The sequence below is a fragment of the Thunnus maccoyii genome, chromosome 21 (genome assembly GCF_910596095.1).
Source record: "Thunnus maccoyii chromosome 21, fThuMac1.1, whole genome shotgun sequence".
NCBI classification, from domain to species: Eukaryota; Metazoa; Chordata; class Actinopteri; order Scombriformes; family Scombridae; genus Thunnus; species Thunnus maccoyii.
This window is the reverse complement of record NC_056553.1, coordinates 8,679,005-8,698,897: the sequence shown is the minus strand read 5'-3', so window position 1 is coordinate 8,698,897 and position 19,893 is coordinate 8,679,005. Positions and strand designations below refer to the sequence as shown.

General features: G+C 44.5%; 1 protein-coding gene across 1 annotated transcript in view; it reads left to right on the top strand.

The window, feature by feature from the left end:
- gli3 (GLI family zinc finger 3) overlaps positions 1 to 19,069 on the top strand; it is a 59,962-nt gene extending 40,893 nt beyond the window's left edge. Inside the window, exons 5-13 of the mRNA XM_042400032.1 lie at positions 786 to 987; positions 2,988 to 3,207; positions 4,355 to 4,468; positions 5,471 to 5,611; positions 11,851 to 12,000; positions 12,140 to 12,304; positions 12,412 to 12,702; positions 13,913 to 14,306; positions 14,863 to 19,069. Coding sequence (XP_042255966.1) covers positions 786 to 987; positions 2,988 to 3,207; positions 4,355 to 4,468; positions 5,471 to 5,611; positions 11,851 to 12,000; positions 12,140 to 12,304; positions 12,412 to 12,702; positions 13,913 to 14,306; positions 14,863 to 17,246 — 4,061 coding nt within the window. The 3' untranslated portion in view covers positions 17,247 to 19,069. The remainder of the gene's footprint in view (positions 1 to 785; positions 988 to 2,987; positions 3,208 to 4,354; positions 4,469 to 5,470; positions 5,612 to 11,850; positions 12,001 to 12,139; positions 12,305 to 12,411; positions 12,703 to 13,912; positions 14,307 to 14,862) is intronic.
- The last annotated feature ends 824 nt before the right edge of the window (positions 19,070 to 19,893 follow it).

Below are 19,893 nucleotides of genomic sequence, written 5' to 3'. Positions count from 1 at the left end.
GGAGATGGATGGATTGTGGGGGACGTAAATATAGAGGGGGGTTATCGGGGCTGCGTAAGCTGGTTTTGTCTGCCTTTATAAAATAACTCAAAATGTTTTATTTCCAAGTCTTGAGTCACAAAGTCATTGTGTCAGTTCACGCACAAAGCGCGACATCCCCTCGGTGCTTTTTTCCCCTCCTTCCATCTCCCTCTGTTTTTCTCTGTCTTGTTTGTGACATCTCCATGTGAAAAGACAACAAAAGTCATGTTTTAATCTCTACCCGTGGCTCATTGTATGTGCAGAGAGAATGGTTGTGCCGTTTCCGCCTTTTACCTTTTCAAACCCCCTTTTAGTATTTCCAGTCAACACTGATTGCATTTGAATAACGAGTCAAATTGGACTTGATTAAATATTACCATACACAGTCAGAGCATTTCTCCAACATAAAAGGCATGTTTTCTCATGGATGAAATGCAAGCAGTGCATCAAGTGACAGCTGAACACTCATTCAGATGAGCCTTTTGTCTGATGATTGACAAAAATGTCATCTGTTAGGGTTAGATTAGGTTAGGGTTTGGATGAAGTCAAACAGGAAAAGTGTATAAACCCGCAAATGCTCTCTTTTGATCTGTAACACATTTTTAGGAATTTAACAGACGCTCTTCTCCAAAAAAAAGCCTGAAACGAGGGAGCAGATAACGCTTCATTTACGGCTTTATCAGACATTTAAACGTTGCGTTTTCACTTGTTCTTCCCTTGTACCTTACTCTTAAATAAAATCTCCTCTTCCCTTTATCCCGCAGGCTCTCGTTTCCCGAGCCCGAGGCTGCCATCACGGCCCAGCAGGAAGCGCCCCCTGCCCATCTCGCCCCTCTCTGAGCACAGCTTTGACCTGCAGACCATGATTCGCAACTCGCCCAACTCTCTCGTCACCATGCTCAACAACTCTCGCTCCAGCTCATCCACCAGCGGTTCCTACGGTCACCTCTCTGCCGGAGCCATCAGGTAGTAGAATGTGATTTGGAAATGATCCTGCATGTATTATTCTTAAAGCTCCCAGTTCACGTGGTCATATATCTCAATGATTAGGTGCTTATGCTAAATTATTCTGCACTATACCTCCTAGATATGCTATATGATTTTCCTTGTCTATTCAGATACCGCTTCTGCTACAATATCTATGTGTTTTATTGAATTTATTACAGACATAACCGTAAAAATATCTAATTTAACTTTGTAAGAGGTTAATTTACTCTTAGATATAAAGGTTTCCAGTGAGGATAGAAAACTGATGCTGACTGTCCCTTCCTGCATTGAAGACTATTTTTTAAAACCCTTATTTATTGTAAGAAAGGGGCATTCCACTGATTTCACACATGAAGTTAAGTTTACTCACTGCAAAAATTACTATACAGCCCTTTTCTGTTGCTGTTGAGGGAGTTTTCCAAAGACATAATGTCATCATGGGGTATCTCGGATCGGGCTTGAAACAACATTGCAAACTGGAGGAGGTGTGGGCTTTGAGGAAGTAGGGGGGGAGATCTAATGACAGATGTTATCAAGTGGCATTATGGAAATTGTAGGATCCAGTGTTTCTGGAGCTTGACCCATAATTGAGACAAAATTGGGAGAAAAGAGAAAATCTATTGTCTATTGTGAGTCCTCAAATTTCATGTAAGTGCGATAAAAATGCTGAATGGCCCCTTTAAAGTTATGAAAATAACTTTTATCCTGTCAGGATGTCTTACAGAAGCTGTGATTGACTGTTTCTTTCAAGGTGGCCATTCAGGGACTAACATGCCAATAATGAATCAAACAGCAGGCTCTCCCAAAGCGATGAAGTTCTAACTGATTTGTCTAATATCATTGATAGCAAGAGTGCTGTATTTTTCATACAGCACTCTTGCAATACAAAACCTGTGTGTCCTCCCTCAATATTAGCATGATACCCCCTAGTTACGTTGCAGTTTTTTGCATGTGTGTCTGAGAGTAAAGGGGAAAGGAGGTGTGTGGTGGAGTGAATAAGTGTCTGTGTGTGTATCGTCCATGTCAAACCCCCATGTGGGTGACGATCTCCCAGCCAGCCAGTCAGCCTGCCTCCCCGGCGGCTCGTGTCAGTCATCTAGTACACCTCATGGAAACATCACATACATCACGCCCCGGTACCGGAGGCGAACGAAGGGAAGCAAAAGAAAAGAAGAGAGGGAAGGGAAAAGGAAAGATCCATCGCCCCACCCACAGCCATTGATCAGCGATCTGTAAGAAGAGCCTGATCAATCACACTGTGCGCTCAGCCACTGTCCTAGTGACAGGACCCAAATAGCCAGAGCCAACAGACTGATGAGTGATATGACAAGCGGATGGGCCCCCAAATGTGTCTCGGTCCATTGATTTCCACTCGGCTCGTAATAAGATCAGCAGACATATGGGTCGCGGCGAGAGCGAAGCGTCAGAGCTCAGGATGAATGGAGGCCGCTGCTGTCGAGCCACACAGATCTGTGTTTATCTGGTGGTTCACCTGTGGTTATTGGAGACCCCAGAGGAGGTTTGGTGGCTTCTGAGATTTTTACTTTACACCACAGGGTCAACAAAGTTAACTCACGTTAAAGGAAAATAAACTACGGGAGGAAACAACTCAGTAACAGGGACATAATTCTGCTTTATTTACAAGGCTATACGATACACTCCGAATTATTTATCAACTGTATCATTTGCCCAGTGGAAGAATGACATATTGTTTTACACAGACCACATGATAATTCACAGTGTGTTAACAAGCTGAACATTCATTGGCAAGGATTTGCCGCCAGCCCTGTGGTTCCAGCATTACCACACCATCTCCTGTCAGATTGTCCTCAGGGATGAGGAGCTAACCAGAACAATCCATTTATTCACTGTGTTTCTCCTCTTTTGCCTCATTGCCTTTGCAACTGATGTTTTAGCACAAAGTTATAATTTCATTATTCATATCTCACCCAAAACAACCTGTTTTCATCTCTTTTCAGCCCAGCGTTAAGCTTCGCCTATCCTCCAACCCCGGTGGCTTTGCACGTGCACCAGCAGCTGATTGGCCGCCAACCAGGCATTGTGGGCTCTGCCTTTGGCCACAGTCCGCCATTGATCCACCCGACGCCGGCCTTCGCCACCCAGAGGCCCGTACCTGGCATCCCCCCCTCTGGGCTCAGCGCCAGTGAGCGCTCAGCCGTCTCCAACGACTCCTCACAGGTGAGAACGGCGGCAGGCGCCTGTGCGATTCATCATCGCAGGTAATAGATAGCAGCGTCGCATGCCAGCCACATCTCTGCGAAATGTAGCGAGCTAACATGGTACAGGCAGGACCCCCCCTCCGAGCACTCATCTCCTGGGAGTTTCCTCCTACTTGTTTTGTCTCTTGTTTTTAGACTGCCGAGCACAGCCCAGAACGTGCCTGCAGCAAACAACAAGGGGCTTGTTAGCATAGAATCCCACTGCTGACTCCATTAATCACTAGAGAGAGAACAAGGATATAGAGTGGGAATATTGACATGGATGGATGGATCCAAAGGGACTTTTTCTCTCCTTCCTAGACCCTTACTGTATGTGCGGGCCCGCATTTGAAGTAAATATTCAATGTTTATTACCAGTCCTTCCTGCTGTTTCCCATCACTTGAATTTTGTGTTATTGGGAATGAGGCTTCATTCAAATTTAGCACACCAAAATTGCCTTTTCCTTCTCTTGAATAAACAGAATATTGCTTTGGGGCCACAGCTGAATCTCATATGTTTCAGCAAAGATAGCAAGACAAATGTGTTACATGTTGCAAAAACTGAGAGGATCGCTACAATTCTTAAGTGTCCTGTAAAAAACTAACAGCATTTTGGAATTAAACGTTTTCCTGAAGCGATCAGGAAAAACCAAAGGAAGCCTGTCTCCTCTTCCAGAAGTTTAAAATCCACTACTTCTTTTTTCTATTCTGGCGAGCTGGTATGTAACAAGAATTCCCCTAAGGGCAAATTTAAGCCAGGGCCAAAGTCAGGTCATCCATTGGTTCAGCAAATGGTTCATTGAAATGGTTCATGGGTTTGTTTTAATTGCAATGATTAGGGTAGCTAATGTGATACACTGAATTGCATAGTTTTTCATTTGCACAGTTAAAGCTGGGACTAAGGGTACGGAAATCATTACAGTTCAACCATAGTTGTTTTTGCTGGTTGATTAAGTAAATGATTAATTGACTTATAAGGATCACATGCATTTTTAATAATACTGTAAAGGATAACAAAAGAACTATAAAAAAACTTAATTGTCTACATAGTCAACGCCATGCCAGGAGAAGCTGAAAAGGATGAAATTGAAGTTGGGAGTTTTTTCAAATATTTCCTGTTTCCACAGATCAAACCAACAAGTGAATCTGCAGTGAGCAGCACAGGAGACCCGATGCACCACAAACGCTCCAAAATGAAACCAGAGGAAGAGTTGCCGAGCCCGGGCGCAGTGAGTGTCCAGGTATCTACAGTACATTTCTTAACAGATATCAAAAACTTTACTCAGTTACTGACTGCGTAGAATAGGAGCCTGTTTAGTTATGAGGCAAACGCCCATTTGGCAAAATTAATACACTCAACACCGGTTGTTAAATCCCAGAATCCACTAGCAGGTTTTTATTTTTAGATTTTTCCACTAGAATAGGAAACACATATAATGGCTGGTGGTCACCTGCCAGAGTTGCTGCAGCAATAAACAAGCTCACCAGCCACAGTCTGTATTTACCTGTATATGGCTGTTTGTTGGTGCTAGTTTCCCACCCTGCTCTTATTAGTTACAGTTTCCGAAGCAAACAATCCATTGATCTTTGGGACACTACAAGGAAATTGTTTTTGTTTAATCAAAAATTTAAGTGGCTGGAAAAATGAAAGTGAAATACAGTAGGCAGACGGTGTGTTTGCGTCTGCAGGAAAAACCTTATTAGAGTCTATACTCAGCTGTTCCTCCGTCAGGCAGCAGCAGATACAGCCTGAGGTGTGTGTGTGGTGGAAGCCCGGGCTCTCCTGCGTTAGCCCACACCCGCCCTGCTCTACTCAGCCACCTAACTGTGACAGTGAAATATGTCTAGGCTAATAGAGCAACCTACAGCAGGAAGAGGGGGTTAGATTCCTTAAATACTCGCCCCGGTCCTGTCGTATAACAACCCCCAAATACAGAGCGGGGCTTTCAACGCTACATTTCCGCTCTCCAGACTTCTTTCCCAGGCAGCCATAGAAGGCCAGATTCACAGGGGCTCAGTGGCTGAGACCTGTTACCAAATCAATTATGGCTGTGCCTTTCATGTGAACCAGCAGGGCTGTGAAAGAGTATTTATATGACAGGTTTAGATGGTGTTACGGAATCCTTTCTAGTGTTTTATCTGGATCCTCATATAAGGTCACATCATGCATTTTATATTCATGACATTGTTTTGCCTGGTGTTTTGCTTTGTGTACAAGAACTGTCCCCTTGTTGTTTTTTTAGGATCACCCTGATGGGATGACGCTGGTGAAAGAGGAAGGAGACAAGGATGAGAGCAAACAGGAGCCAGAGGTGGTTTATGAGACAAACTGCCACTGGGAGAACTGTTGCCGCGAGTTTGACACGCAGGAGCAGCTAGTGCAAGTGAGTATTTAGTAGCACAAAAACATACAAATACTATTAAAAAAAACAAGCTGCTTTACTTATGTCCAGCAGAGACTTGATTGCCCATGTAAAGTTGCACCAGGCATTTACCACATGTTGGCAGCTCCAAATGACAGCTGCAAAATTTCAATATCCAGAAATCCTGTAATGGTGCGTCAGTAAATTGGGCACATTATGTTCATTTTTACGATTTAGAAAGTCTTTGAGATGCTTTATATAACGGGTAACAAAGGAGCAAGAAAGGCAAAAAAAAAAATCTGCTTTCACTGTGTAGCAGATAGTTTGCTCTTTCACTCTTAGGTGAAACATGTGTGGGCAGACTCAGGTTGCACTCCGAGAGCAGATTTTCATGTAGGCAAACAGGGAGATTCAACAGTGTGTGTTTACAAGAAGCAAACAGAGGATCTTCTGCATTGCAGCCCACAGTGGTTTGAAATAGACGGGGTAAATTCTTCCATAAAAAATATTTGCAGCTCAGAAAACACAAACAGAAACCACTATGCCTTTTGCTTTGTATACTGTGATTGTTTCAGTAGTTAATGTCCTCGAGCTCAGTGGATCCCAGCAAAAACTACAGAAGCTGTACTATTTTGGACAATGCCTCCTATCAGCCCTCAGCCTGCCTGCGCGTTATGTGCAGCAGCAGTCTATAGTAAAGTCAGAACTGCAGCCATTGACTGATACTGCTGCTGGATTCCTGATTGGATCCAGAGACGGTGGTAATGGGCTCAAAAGCTGGAGAGCACATCTCACAGCTGAACGGTGCTAACTGATTTGGTGGGTTAAGCCTCCCAGAGTCAGGATGTGAGCTTTGTGTACTACACTGGACCAGCCCTCCTCCCGTCTGTTATCAGAACTCTCACACAGCCCGGGAGATGGATGGCTCTCATCGTGTTGCGCCTGAGGGCTCACTGTTAAACTAAATATTAATGACATTATGGTTGTGTCGCCCCGACTACGGCTACTTACACTGACGCTATTAGCTCTGCTGCTCTCACGCGGCCTGTGAACTGCACAGCCGAGAAAGCAGACTGAAGTTGGAGAAGTGGTGAAAATACACCAATATGATGCTGTAAACAAGGGACGCCAGAGTGTACACACACACACACACACATGCACACACATGTGCACGTGAAATACACATCACCACACATCTGATAGAAAGATCCTCAGCTCTCCACAGCTGTCTATTTGCCGTCTTGACATTGCAATCCTTAGCTGCGGTGGTAACCCCTATCTATAATTGATATCCTCAGCGCGGAATGGGCTGCCTCCCGTGTTTGAAGGGCTCGGCTCAAAGGTTGAGGATCTTGACAACTTCTTGCCCCTGTTTCAGGGGCGGGATGAGTTAAGGTGGTAGGAGAGGGGGGGGGAGGATGGCTTCTTAATAGAGGAAAAGCTTGCTCACATCCTCCCCCTACTGTAGTCACACCAGGTGGCCGTCTGAACAAAGCAACGTCCTCTCATTCCTCCACTTATACTATCCAGACTAACCTTGCCAAGCTGCACCTATTATCAGATTGCCGTGTAGACAGACACCAACAAAATCCTTATTAGTTTTCCATTTTTTCCGTCTTGGAATTGTTTTTTTTTTTTTTTTTCTTTTTCTGGCATTTGACTTTCTGATATTGCATTTTATTTCTCATTTTCTATGCACATGCAGATATGCAGAGAGATGCCAATAAAAGTCTTCGCCTACAGAATCCCTGCCCTCTAATTCAGCAGAGCGGACGAGAAAATGCTCTTATCTCTCCGCACCCCCACCCCCCTCAGTAATAGGATAAGTACAGTATTTGGACCACAGTGGCTCTCCTCACACACTCCGAGGGGGGGGGGGGGGGGGGTGGGGTTGGTGGGGGATTTCCATATAACCAAACAATGGAGCGTCCCTTCCCCCGTACTTGTCTTCTGAAATGGCTTTGGGGAGAAAACATGATGAGAAAAAAAATACCGGTTTCTCCTTGGTTGTACCCGTTTTAACCATCGGCTTATGAAAGTTTATTCATTCATATAGCAAAACAGTTCACATGGATTCATATTTGGCAACGGTAGTCATAGCATGTTCAAAAATTTCACTGCTGCGTCGACAATCTACGTCATGAATTAAATGGCTTTATGAAGTATTAAAAGTAACGGCTGCACTGATTCAAATATCCCTTTTCCTTTGTGGTTGGCCTAATTTTAGAATTAAGCCTTCACACCACCCTCATCGCTTTCCACCTTGTTCAAAAGCACTCCTGCCACGCTCTTGATGCATATTTTTACACTCTCAAACATGCTCTCACCATGACATGCCACAGCGTTCCTTTATCATCTGCGTTTAAGCGCTCTTGGTGCAGGCGATAAGATAAACATCAGATCTATGCAATTTAGCTCACTTATCTGGCCTACCCAGTCAGCAAAAGCGAGGCGGGTGTCAATTTTAGTTTGCTGTATTTATTTCATTTATTACATTTCAACTTCTACCTCTCCATCTCCCTCTCCGCTCGGCTCGACATTCTTTCGCTTCCCCCATTTTTGGGCATAAACCCTCTCCCTCTCTCATTTTCTCTTTCATTTTCTCTCCCTCCCCTCTTTCCCCTCGGAGGGAGTACTTTTAAAGATAAGGCCTGGTGGCTTCTTTAATGTCTCTCTTGAAGTGGGCTTTTTTTTCACTCGGGTTTGTCGCCAGAGATGCCAACCCCACACTCCCGTAACTCCTTAATGTGGCCCTGCTCAACAATCTTTTATTATTTCTCATTGATCTATTACTGATACTTCACCGCTGAGAAATCTACAAGGCAGCTATGCATTTTCACTGCCCTTGTATGAGGAAAAAAAACAAGCGTAAGCCATATTGTATTTAGTAAAAGGAAGGCGGTGTTATAAGTTATTTGATATGGGGGGAAAAAGTCGTCTGATTCTGAGGTTTTGACAAAATACACAGCAATTTGTTTGAACGTGAATCAGCATGAAAGTTGTTTTTGATATGCTGAAATTAATTAGTGTGATAAAATGACTGTCAGTATCATTTTATAGTTTATAGCTTTCATAGTTTATTTATCTAAAGGTTAAACTTTGACCTCTGAAAACAAATTTGTGATCTTGTGTGTTTATAACCCTCAAAGGTTGAAGCATTTCTGGCTTGTAAACTTGGAAAGTCTGTTCTGTCATAGCAGGCCTGCTAGTAACAGATGGGGAGGGTGCTGTAGACTGGGATTGGGTTGGTGGTCTGTATGTGTGTGTTCTCACAGCTCATCAGGCCTTTCCTACCCTCCGCAGTTACTATTCTGTTCCAGGTCATCTGCATAGGTGGCGCTGTGATGTCCTTGTTCTTAGATGTGGAGCCGGCTCTCCCTGTGTGCAGCCTTGTTGAGGCGGCTGCTGTTCGCTTCCCCGGTGTTAAAGGGAGATAAACTCGGGCGCAGTCTGAAGGCAGCCCCCCTTTCTGGCTGCTGGCGCAGGCCTTTAATTGGTAAAATGCAGATTTTTTTTGATCAGGAGAAGGATTAGGCCCCTTATCTGTCTAGAGTATCTTACTCTAAGATGAAAAGACTGTGCTGAATTACACATGCCAATTCTAGCTCCCTGCCCCCTGCTCGCTCACTCACTTACTCTCCTCTTCCCTCCTTCCCTCCCTCACTCAATCTTTCCCCCTTTTACTTCCTCCCTCCCTCCTTCCCTCCCTTCTTTGCCTTTTTCATGCTCTTTTTTCCCCTTCACACAAAGCACTTCAGCAACTGACATCACAAAAGAGCATATGATTTATTAGGCGGTGTTTGATAAAGCTAAACGGTGTTGCGGGTCCCACGGCTTAGTGAAATTGCCTTGTAAACAGGCCCTCTTTTCATGCACGCTTGCATTCTAATGCATGAGGTTTGTGTCCCAGAGAGAGTTTGATAAGGAGACATGGAGATGGATACTGAAGTGGGCAAATGCTGGAGAAAAATGATAGGATTCTGTGTATTACAGTAATGCGTGGGTTTGAGCGTTGGCATGAAGGGACAGAAAATAATTTGAAATCAGAGGCTTTCGTTTTCTAGAAAACATAAAAACACCAATCCAAGTGTAAAATTGTTTTTGTGTTTTAGTGCTTTATATGTTTAGTTGTTTTTGCCATCAACCCAAGCAGCAGGGGTCTGGACCAAGAAAAACAGCATCTGTGTATATACAGTATGTGTGTCTGTGTGTGTGCACCTCTCATACGTCACAGATGGCTTCAGTGTCCCCTGTGTCCGTGCGCTTGGCGCTCCCTGTCGTGCGACTCCCTCCTAAATCCATCTTGGTGGCGTTTTTACAGTTGTTGGCCGATAAGCTGGCAGGGGGAAGATGAATAACCTGCCGCACCGCCGCTATCAGCACCTGTTTGTCGATTTAGCCGGCCAACGGGGCCTGTCTGCTCAGCATGGAGATTATTGATTCAATAAGAATTGCCATTAGATCATGCCATTAGGTTTCTCGGCGGCCCCTCTCCCCGTGGTGTCTGTCCCCCTCTCTGTCAGCTCAGAGGCTCATGCATCACACCCGTCAACGACCTCCTTCATTTGTACAAATACGGCGCGAGTGTGTATCTGTGTGTGTGTGTGTGTGTGGGTACGTGCGCGCGCATACACTCATGTTGTGCCAGCCACCAGCGTGATCCAACACCACAGCGCTCTCCCATCGCTCTCCGCCAGGAGATATTGAACGCTGCTCACAACAGACCGATCGCTTGCCACAGGGATTCCCTCACAGAGAGGAAGAAAAGGAGAAGACGAGTCAGGTTTTTCTGAGGCTCTGACCGAGGTGGGGAGGAGATCAATCTTGGGGAAACTTCACTAACATCTGTGGTCATCCAGTCCCCAATCATTTTCCATGGAATTAGTCTTGTTTTGTCACTTTAAAATGGAAAAATTTCAAGTGAGAATAATGGAGGTCCTTTGCTTATATATTAGTGTCAATTTTACTCGCACCCTCCTCTTGCTGCACTGACTCGTGAGTGCAGTTTTGCTGCAGTTAGAAGAGGTTTAGGGTCAAAACGTCTTGAGGAAAGATTAAGAATAGGGTAGTTAGCTTTCTAGTGGATGCCATAGTCATGGCTGTGTATGGGGGTCATGATCTGGCCGAGGGGCGGGCATTGGAAAGTACAAAGATGCCATTGTCAGGGCAGTGACACGCCAAGAGGGGATCTGACCCTGGATACTTTTCATTTTCTTTGGTCCTGCATGTTTTATATAGCAACAATCTTGTGAGTAAGTGCTCAAAGAAAGCACATTTCCCCCCAGACATTTAAGAGTGTTCAATGTCAAGTCTCTATTTATCCCCTTCCCTTCTTTCCTCTTCGCATCCGTCCCCCTGCATTTACCCCCAAGGTAAAAAAGACTTCTCCGCTGCTCAGGAATGTAATAATACCGGTTTCTTTTGGTCAGGATATTGTGTCTGTCTCTCTGGGTTTAAATTGCTCTCGGGGAGGCACTTCAGAGGCCACCACACACTGTTGTCTCTGAAAGAGAGCCAGATGTTGACTTCATCCCCAGAGGGTCTACGTCTGTATGTGTGTTTTTTTTTTTCTCCTCACCTCCTTCATTCCTCTGTTAACATCTACCACTTAGGCCGTTTTTATAAGACAGTTAGTGAGGGAAAAAAAGAAAGACAGAGAGAAAAGGAAGAGAGATAGGGATGGAGCAAGAGAAAGGTGGTGCTCACAGATATAATGCTTGGCTGGAGTTGTAAAGCCTTCGCATTTCAGATGCCTTGACTGAACTTTTGATTTTCTCTCCCCATCTCCTCACCTCCCCTTCTTCCTAAGCCTCAGATTGGAAGTTGCCACGGCAGCACAACTGTCAGCACTTGTCACGGAGGGGCGAGGGCCCAATGTGATGCGAAGTGACAGGGTTTTATTTGAAAATCCTGTTCAAATCGGACACTGAGACTCACAAGTCTGCTTTTTTTTTTGCCAGTCTTTTTGCAGATTTCAACAGAGTTAGGGAGACAAAGACAAAAGCTGGAAAGGAAGGAAAGAATTAAGAGACGAAATTAAAGTACCACATGAAAAGAGAAGGAAAACAGGAAAGAAAATGTTATATGTGCTTCTTATGCTGCAGAGCAAAAACTTCCTCAAGCTGAGCAACAAATTAATTCAAGGCGAAATAACACGGCACTTACTGCAGCTCTTCCTTAATTCTCGTTTAAAGACGCAGCAACTGTTTATAATAATACAAGAATTGCTATGATTCAACTTCTCTCATCTTCTTTTCTAGCACATCAACAATGACCACATCCACGGGGAGAAGAAGGAGTTCGTATGTCGGTGGGAGGAATGCTCTAGAGAGCAGAAGCCCTTCAAGGCACAATACATGCTGGTGGTCCACATGCGCAGGCATACTGGGGAAAAACCACACAAGTGCACAGTAAGGATATTTGTCCAGTTCACGTTATGTTACTGCAGATGAAAAGTTTCTTTGTATGTAACCTGCTAACACAAGGGTCAGGTAATAAAATATAAGATGTGTGAGTGATGGCCTCCTCCTCTTCTCTCTCTTCCTGCAGTTTGAAGGCTGTGCCAAGGCCTACTCTCGTCTGGAAAATCTTAAGACTCACTTGCGTTCCCACACAGGAGAGAAACCTTATGTGTGTGAACATGAAGGCTGCAACAAGGCCTTTTCCAATGCCTCAGACCGAGCGAAACATCAGAATCGCACACATTCAAATGAGGTACTGGAAAAGAAAGTTTTCAGACAGCCATGTTTCCTCGACTTGATTGGTGTAGATACTGTATGTGACCGGTTTCTCACTGCTCCTCTCTATCATATTATTTCTAGAAACCGTATGTGTGCAAAATCCCGGGCTGCACCAAACGCTACACGGACCCCAGCTCCTTACGCAAACATGTTAAGACAGTGCATGGGCCCGAGGCACACGTCACCAAGAAACAGCGTGGAGATTACCCACGCCCTCCTCCCCAGCCCCGGGAGCCTGGGGGCAACAGTCAGGGCCGGTCTCCAGGCCAACTGCCCCTGGGTGGGTATACGGACCAAAGGGAGTACAACCATGCTACCTCAAAACAGGATGAATGTCTGCAGGTCAAGTCCATCAAGACAGAGAAACCCATGGTAAGACTTCATTTCAGGTTGTATACAACTAAACATTTTAACATTATTTGGATTCATTTAAGTCTTCTCTAATACTTTTACTACCAATTCTTTTTCTTTAATATGACAATTTAAATGCCTAACATGTAGGTTTGTGTGTGAATTAACACTGAACTGGGGGCATGCATATTTAACACCGAAGTCTTCTAATGAGTAAATGTTTTTTTCTATCCAATGCTTCGGCATTTCTCTCCTTCCCTTTCTAAGGACAGTGGGTAATCAGGTGAGATAGGTATCCTTTCGCTTTCTTTCCAAATCTCACTTTTTCCTTTCTTGCTCATTATTTTATTGTCTGTCGGACTTTTCTCATCTCCATCACAGCTGCTTGACACTTTCACCCCAAATGTGCCAGATTTGTTCTCATTGTACATTTCCCTCATCACTCACATTCATAAAAAGTTTATTCTTTATATTTCATTGTACAACACTTTGAAAAGTGGCAATGATATTTACCAAAAGTGATACACTTATCTAAACTATGCCCATGCCTTAGGGCAGAACTGAAAAAGTATGCCTGATACTGCCCAGGGTTCCACTGTGCAGCCAAATTCATTCAATAGTAAACAGGGTGAATACTCTCTAAACACTGCGGACACTTCATGCCAAAAAAAGTGATTCTATTATTCCTCAGTGCAACATAGTTCCTAAAATTCAGTAAACAACCTAATTAGGCACTAGCTGGTCTCACAAGAGGCCTTTATCCTATTTGCCTATCCTCTGAAAACAACCCAAAACATGATTTTCTCTTCTGAAGCGTTTTTTTGTGTGTCTCAACTGGAGCACAGGGGGGAGGCATTACTTATGCCCCAGTAACGTACTAAACATTGCCTATCAAACGCTGCTTTTTTTTTCTAAAAGAATAAAGCTGGCAGTTGGTTATTTGGTTTGGCAGCTAAAACTGCAATGATTATACATGATAATTATATGAACACATGAATAAAGTGATCTCTCACAATGGTCAAAGTTTTATGAATAATTATCATTGCCTGTTGTTGTAGGAAATGCTCCTGCATTTCATGGTATCATTGTTTGTAGCATATGACACTGTACACCTGCCCTTGTGTTACCAGGAATAAACGTGATAATCACCTGCTCTCTTATATATATTTTTTCCTCTCCTACCTTCTTCAAATCTTCTGTCTGTCTTTCTTTCCTGGTCTGTGTCTGTCAGACGTCTCAGCCAAGCCCTGGCGGTCAGTCTACATGCAGCAGTGACCAGTCCCCCATCAGCACCTATCCCAGCAGTGGAGTCCAGCTTGCTGTGAGCGCCGGACGCTCGCCAGGGGAGGGGCTGGAGGAGGACGATGAGAAAGAGGAAAATGAAGAGGACGCAGAGGAGGAGTGTGAGGGTGAGCCAGCCCCCATTATGGACTCCACAGTCTCCACGGCAACTGCAGCCATGCTGACCCTGCAGGCGAGGCGAAGTGTTGGCCGCCCCCTGCGCTGGATGGAGCACATCAAGATGGAGAGGCTGAAGCAGGTGAATGGAGCGCTGCCCAGGCTGGGGCCCCTGTCCCCAACACCGCCCCCCAAAGTTTCCACACTACCCAACATCCTGGGGAAGGGTAAGCATAACTTTTTATTTTGTTTGAAAACTCTTGAATTTGATGTCTAAATGCATATTCAAACCTTTTCCCAAATGCTCTTAAAATGTTTTACCAACATCTACAATCCTCACAAATTTACAACAGCATGTAGTAGCATTATTTTGATGCACATTCAGTTAAAAAACACCTGTACACTGAATTTACACATCACCACAAATGTGCATACAATTCACACTTGAGAAATGAATTATCCTGAATTCCATCTTGCCAGTTTTGGCTGAAGCATTCAGGCAAAACAAATGCTTAAAATTTACTGTTCCGCTAGAAAATGGTATCATAACCATATCAAGCTGTATATCGTATCAGAGAGAATAGCATGTAACAATGTTTCATGGTCAAGTGCTTCCAGTTGTCTCTGGCAACATCTGTCTGAGCAATCTCTCCCCACTTATACTTAACTTATTTGGCTTTTTCTCTCTCATCCTCCTGTAATCTCACTCTCCACATAATTTCCTTGTTCTCTATCGGTGTTCAAACTTTCTTCATTGCTTTTTCTGTCTGTGTTTCTCCCCAGGATCCTGTCTAGGCAGGCAGTGGGGGGTGTCTGCTCCTCAGCCACCTGCTCATGCTGAGCTGGGTAGCACAGAGCTAACAGTGCTCAATTTGCTCCTAGACCGGCGTGACAGCAGTGGTAGCGCCACCAGCTCAGCCTACCTGAGCAGCAGCCGGCGCTCCTCAGGCATCTCCCCCTGCTTCTCCAGCCGACGCTCCAGCCAGACTTCCCAGAGTGAGGGTATGACGGCAGCAGCCCACCACCGCCGCCTCCACAACCTTAGTTCCACCGACTCTTATGACCCCATCTCCACTGATGCCTCCCGCCGGTCCAGTGAGGCTAGCCAGTATGGAGGTGGGGCAGGAGGATGGGGTGGTGTTATACCCTCAGGTGGGGGCTGTGGAGGTGTGGGAGGAGTAGGCATAGGAGGAGGAGGGGGGTCACGGGGGATGCTCAATTTAACCCCAGCACAGCACTACCACCTGAAAGCCAAGTATGCAGCAGCAACTGGTGGCCCACCGCCCACGCCTCTACCCAACATGGAGCGCATGAGCTTGAAAACTCACATGGCCATGATGGATGAGGGTGGCAGCAACAACTCATTGCCACCTCTAGTCAGGCCACACCGCTGCAGTGAGGGCACCAACGGGTACACCAATGGGTATACGGGACACACAGGTTACAGGAGGAGGGTCCTCTATCCTGGCGAGGGACCAATGAATGGGAACCGGAGGGCCAGTGACCCAGTGCGGACGCAGGCTCCTGACATTTGCGGTCTGCCCCCAGTGCAGCGCTTCAACAGTCTTAATAACCTCCACCCCCTTCCACCTCTGTCTCATCATTCTACACCTGAAACTCGCAACTTTAGCCTACAGAACTACACTCGCTCAGAAGGCAACCTGCAGAGAGGCCTGCAGCACTCGCCATACACTCCCAGCATTGCAGAACACGCAGCCTTAGAAGCTCTAGCTATGGAGGATGATGGGGAGGCAGGCCTGTTGCTTGGGGATGAGGACATGCTACCAGATGACCTGGTACAGTATCTCCACTCCCAGGTTCAGACAGATGGTGGCTCCTACATGCACATTGAGGACCAAATAGTTTCTAGCCAAAGGGACACCTCCCATCCATCTATGGAGGCGACTGAGCAGACTTCAGGGCTGAACCTGGTCTTCCGAGGGTCCCACAGCCTCCAGCAGCAGCAGATGCTGGCGAGGAAGAGCCCCAGTAAGCTTCCCATCCAGTGGAATGAAGTGAGCTCCGGAAGTGCTGACAGATCTCCTCAGAGAGAACAGAACCACCAGACACAATGTGGAAGGTGGTCAGGTACAGATCATGGACCCATATCTGAACCTTTTGGCAGGTTTGGAAACATGGTGGTTCAGCAGCAAGTTCCCCTTGATTTCCAGAACAGTTGTGCCCAGGCTAACCAGTCTCAAAGTGCTTGCAGTGTCAACCCTGGGGTGAAGCTAGAGACATCCCCAAACTCCTGCACGGAGATAAGAGTATCTGGTCACAACTCTACAAACACCTTTGGCAGGCCTCACTTCTCCCAGATAATTGATGGGCCTCTTCCGCAGGGCTTCAAACAGCAGGCCTCCAGTGGACCTCAAAAACAGAGCCACTTTCAGCAGAACCACAACAGTAGCACCTCTTGCCAGGTTGGAAACAACCTAATCCTAAATAGGGCCTCCATGGACAACGTCCCCAGCCTCTCCCAGGGAACTGGTCTTCATCACAATCGGCAGGTACATGCCCCTCGCCCACCAATCAACAGTTACAGGAACTTGGTCAGGACCCAGCAGTATCTCAATCCTGAGAGCTCCAATGAAATCCAGGCTAGCCTCAATCAGCAACAACAACTACAGAGGAATGGGAACCACTGTTCCCTTGCACATCAGGTATCTGGGCTGAAACTGGAGGCCCCAGACCATGGATACTTAGAGCATGGCTTCAGTGATCGCCTTCCCTTTGAGCCAGCAGATCCCAAGACCTCCTCGTTCTCTGTCCTGGAGGACCAGTGCTTGCTAGACTCCATGGCTGAGTCTGTGGGACAAGATGGTGGCAGTGGCAGTGGGGACCCTGTTGCCCTTCTCTCTCCTGGTTCAGACCAGGTGACCAGCACAGTGGATGGCACTGTGCCTGGTGTATTGGACGATGGGGTAAGTCTGGACTTTGGTGCCATGCTGGAGGATGGCTATGACCAGGGTAGCCTGGTCTCAGGGGTGTTGAGTCCCTCCATCTTCCAGGGTCTTTCCAGGACCTCATCACGGCTGACAACCCCAAGAGCATCTGCGAACTTCCACAGTGTGGCCCCTGGTTTAAACAACATGGCCATTGGCGACATGAGCTCTCTCCTCACCACCCTTGCTGAGGAGAGCAAGTTCCTGGCTATCATGCAGTAGCTACTCTCTCTCTCTGCTTTCTCCTCCCTTAGGAAAGATGGAATAAAGGAAGAGAAAAACTATGGTGTATGTGAAGATTAAGACAAAAGTGGCAATTATGAGAACTTTAAAATATAATTAAAGTGTTCTGGCAGTCTTCAGGCAGTTGCCAAACCCATTTATTTTGTAAAAATGACATCCCACACAGAAATGGGATGGGTCAAAAATTATGTATAGATAAATAGTTATATTCCTTTTCTGGAATGAAGGCTATTTTTGAAAGCCCTTCTCTTTGTATTACTATGTGATAGTGAGCAAAAGCTCACTTCTTTAAAACAGTATTCTGTGTATTGTCACTGTTTTTGCTGTACACACTGTTGGTAAAAATGCATGTATTCAAGATGAAACATGAACACTGTCTTTATAAGTACATAGCCCATGTGCCAAGTATCTACCGTTTTGATCCAACAGGTACAAAGACGTCAAATCCATTCTTGTTACAGCAGGTCAGATGGGATTATGGGTCATGTGTCAATTCAACAGGCCCTGATAATAACTTTATATATCATAGGTTTTAATAAGTGGTATATTTACATTTGTTGTCATTTTGTTTGTATGTTACTTTGGTGAATCTGTAAATGTTTCAGTGCTTCTACCAAGTTTTACCAAGTGATGTTTTTTGTCAAGAGAAACTGCGGTATGGTATCGAGTCCAAAAAAATGGATAACGCATCCAAGTCTTAAAGGTATCATAGATAGTTGTCTACTTGATATCTAAATGGCTTGAGTTAGTTAGTCTGGTAAGGTACTCAAGTGTATATAACAGTGTTTTTATATTCTGTTTGTGATAATCTGATTTTTGACGTTGGATTGCACGGTTGTTTGGAGCTGATGTGAAATGGACATTTTCTCCTCGATGATCAAAGGTCCCATTTGGTGCTTTATGTATGCTTACATGAATAGATATGAGTACTTCATGTTTTAAATCTGTCTTAATGACCAACAGTGGTCCACAGCACATGAATTCCCCTCTCATGATGATAAATACTGTAAAGTGATGTGTTTTGTTTTTATAGGAAATCATCCGTATTGTTTTCTCCAAAGCTCTTAAATTCAGAATGTGTACTGCCATCAAGTATTGCAGTGACTTTGTCAACAGTGTTAGTATGCCTTGCAGTCTTATGTGACTGCGCACAGAATATTAAGTAGTTTACCTTTTATTCAGCGTCAAAGCAATGAGGTACAAATTGTTTTATTGTTCTTTGGTACTTTTGTCATTTTTGTAGCTGTGCATTGATGGTGTTTTGCTTTTTCAAAGAAGTAGAAATGATTTCCTTTGAGAGAAGGAAATTACATTGAGGTATGTGCCTTATACGTATCTGCCTGTCAGTAAAGAGAAAGATCACTGCCAATCTTCCATTGTGAATTATGAAAAAATAAAAAAATAAACATGTAAAGTGTCTTGTGAGACCGGAAAAAGATAAAAATGACAGAACATTTATATAAGAAAAGTGAATATGAGAAAAGTCAAGATTTGCGTAATGCACTCTACTTTTCTTTGATTTTGTTTTGTTTTTTTTAGTTTTCACATTTATTGTGCTTTTATATATGTGTACATACATTACTCTTTCTGTAGGTTTAGCAGAGGAAATGGGGAGTATCCTGGGGCCAATAAAGAATTGACTTTGAAAGCAGGGATTCCCAGGCCCTGGGTAGAGGCCAGACAGATCTGGCTCACAGAGGAGCTTCAAGTGCCCAGCACTGCCCCTCCGCCAGAAGAGCCACTTTGCTCTTTTATAACTGACTACAAATGTTTGTATGGTTTTAATAAAAATGGAAATTATATTTTAAGTCTCCTTTCTTCCTTATGTGATGGTTTTGATAATAAGACAATTTTATTTGTTTAAATTATATTTTTGTTTTTATCATGACACCATGACAGAGGATGAAAATATTACTTCTATAATTGTGCACAAACACCTCAAATTACCACAAATCAAACTGATTACTTCATCAAACCATATCCAAAGGAACAATGTTATGCAACTTGATAAAAATACTGTGCCAAGACAGTAAAAAAAAAGTGTAATCTGATGTCAAATTAGATTTTTGTTTGAGTATATACTCCTCTTACCAACAATTAAATAAACTCAATTTAAAGTCGTTAGTGCCAAGTTCCAAACTCAGTCACCATCTATAACTTCATTCATGGAGCATAGCTAGTGCTGCTGATGCCCTCTTCTGATCATCATGAGAAATTACAATTACGTTGTTGGGAGCTATGCAATGAAGTGTGAATTCCACCCTCATGAATTTGATAGCATGGTTATAAATTACTTGTTTGGTTACATATTCACATTATGAGCAGTCATGCCCTCGTCCCTGTATGCCAAGAGATTAAAGCCAGTAGGTGTTACTGTCCCTGCTCAATCACACTAACACCTTTACCAATGCTTATTCCGCTATAGCCCACATGTATTTACAGACCCTTTAGGCTGACAGCCCATCAGCTCATATCAGAAGTCCTTTTAGTGTGCTCCATGCAATCACAGAGAGATCTTGCATCATTCCCTAACTTCCCAGGATGAGAAAAATGGTCATCCTTTTCTAAGTGAGTCTCCCATTATGCTTTTTAGAAGCTCAACACAAGTGCAATCATGCAACGGAAA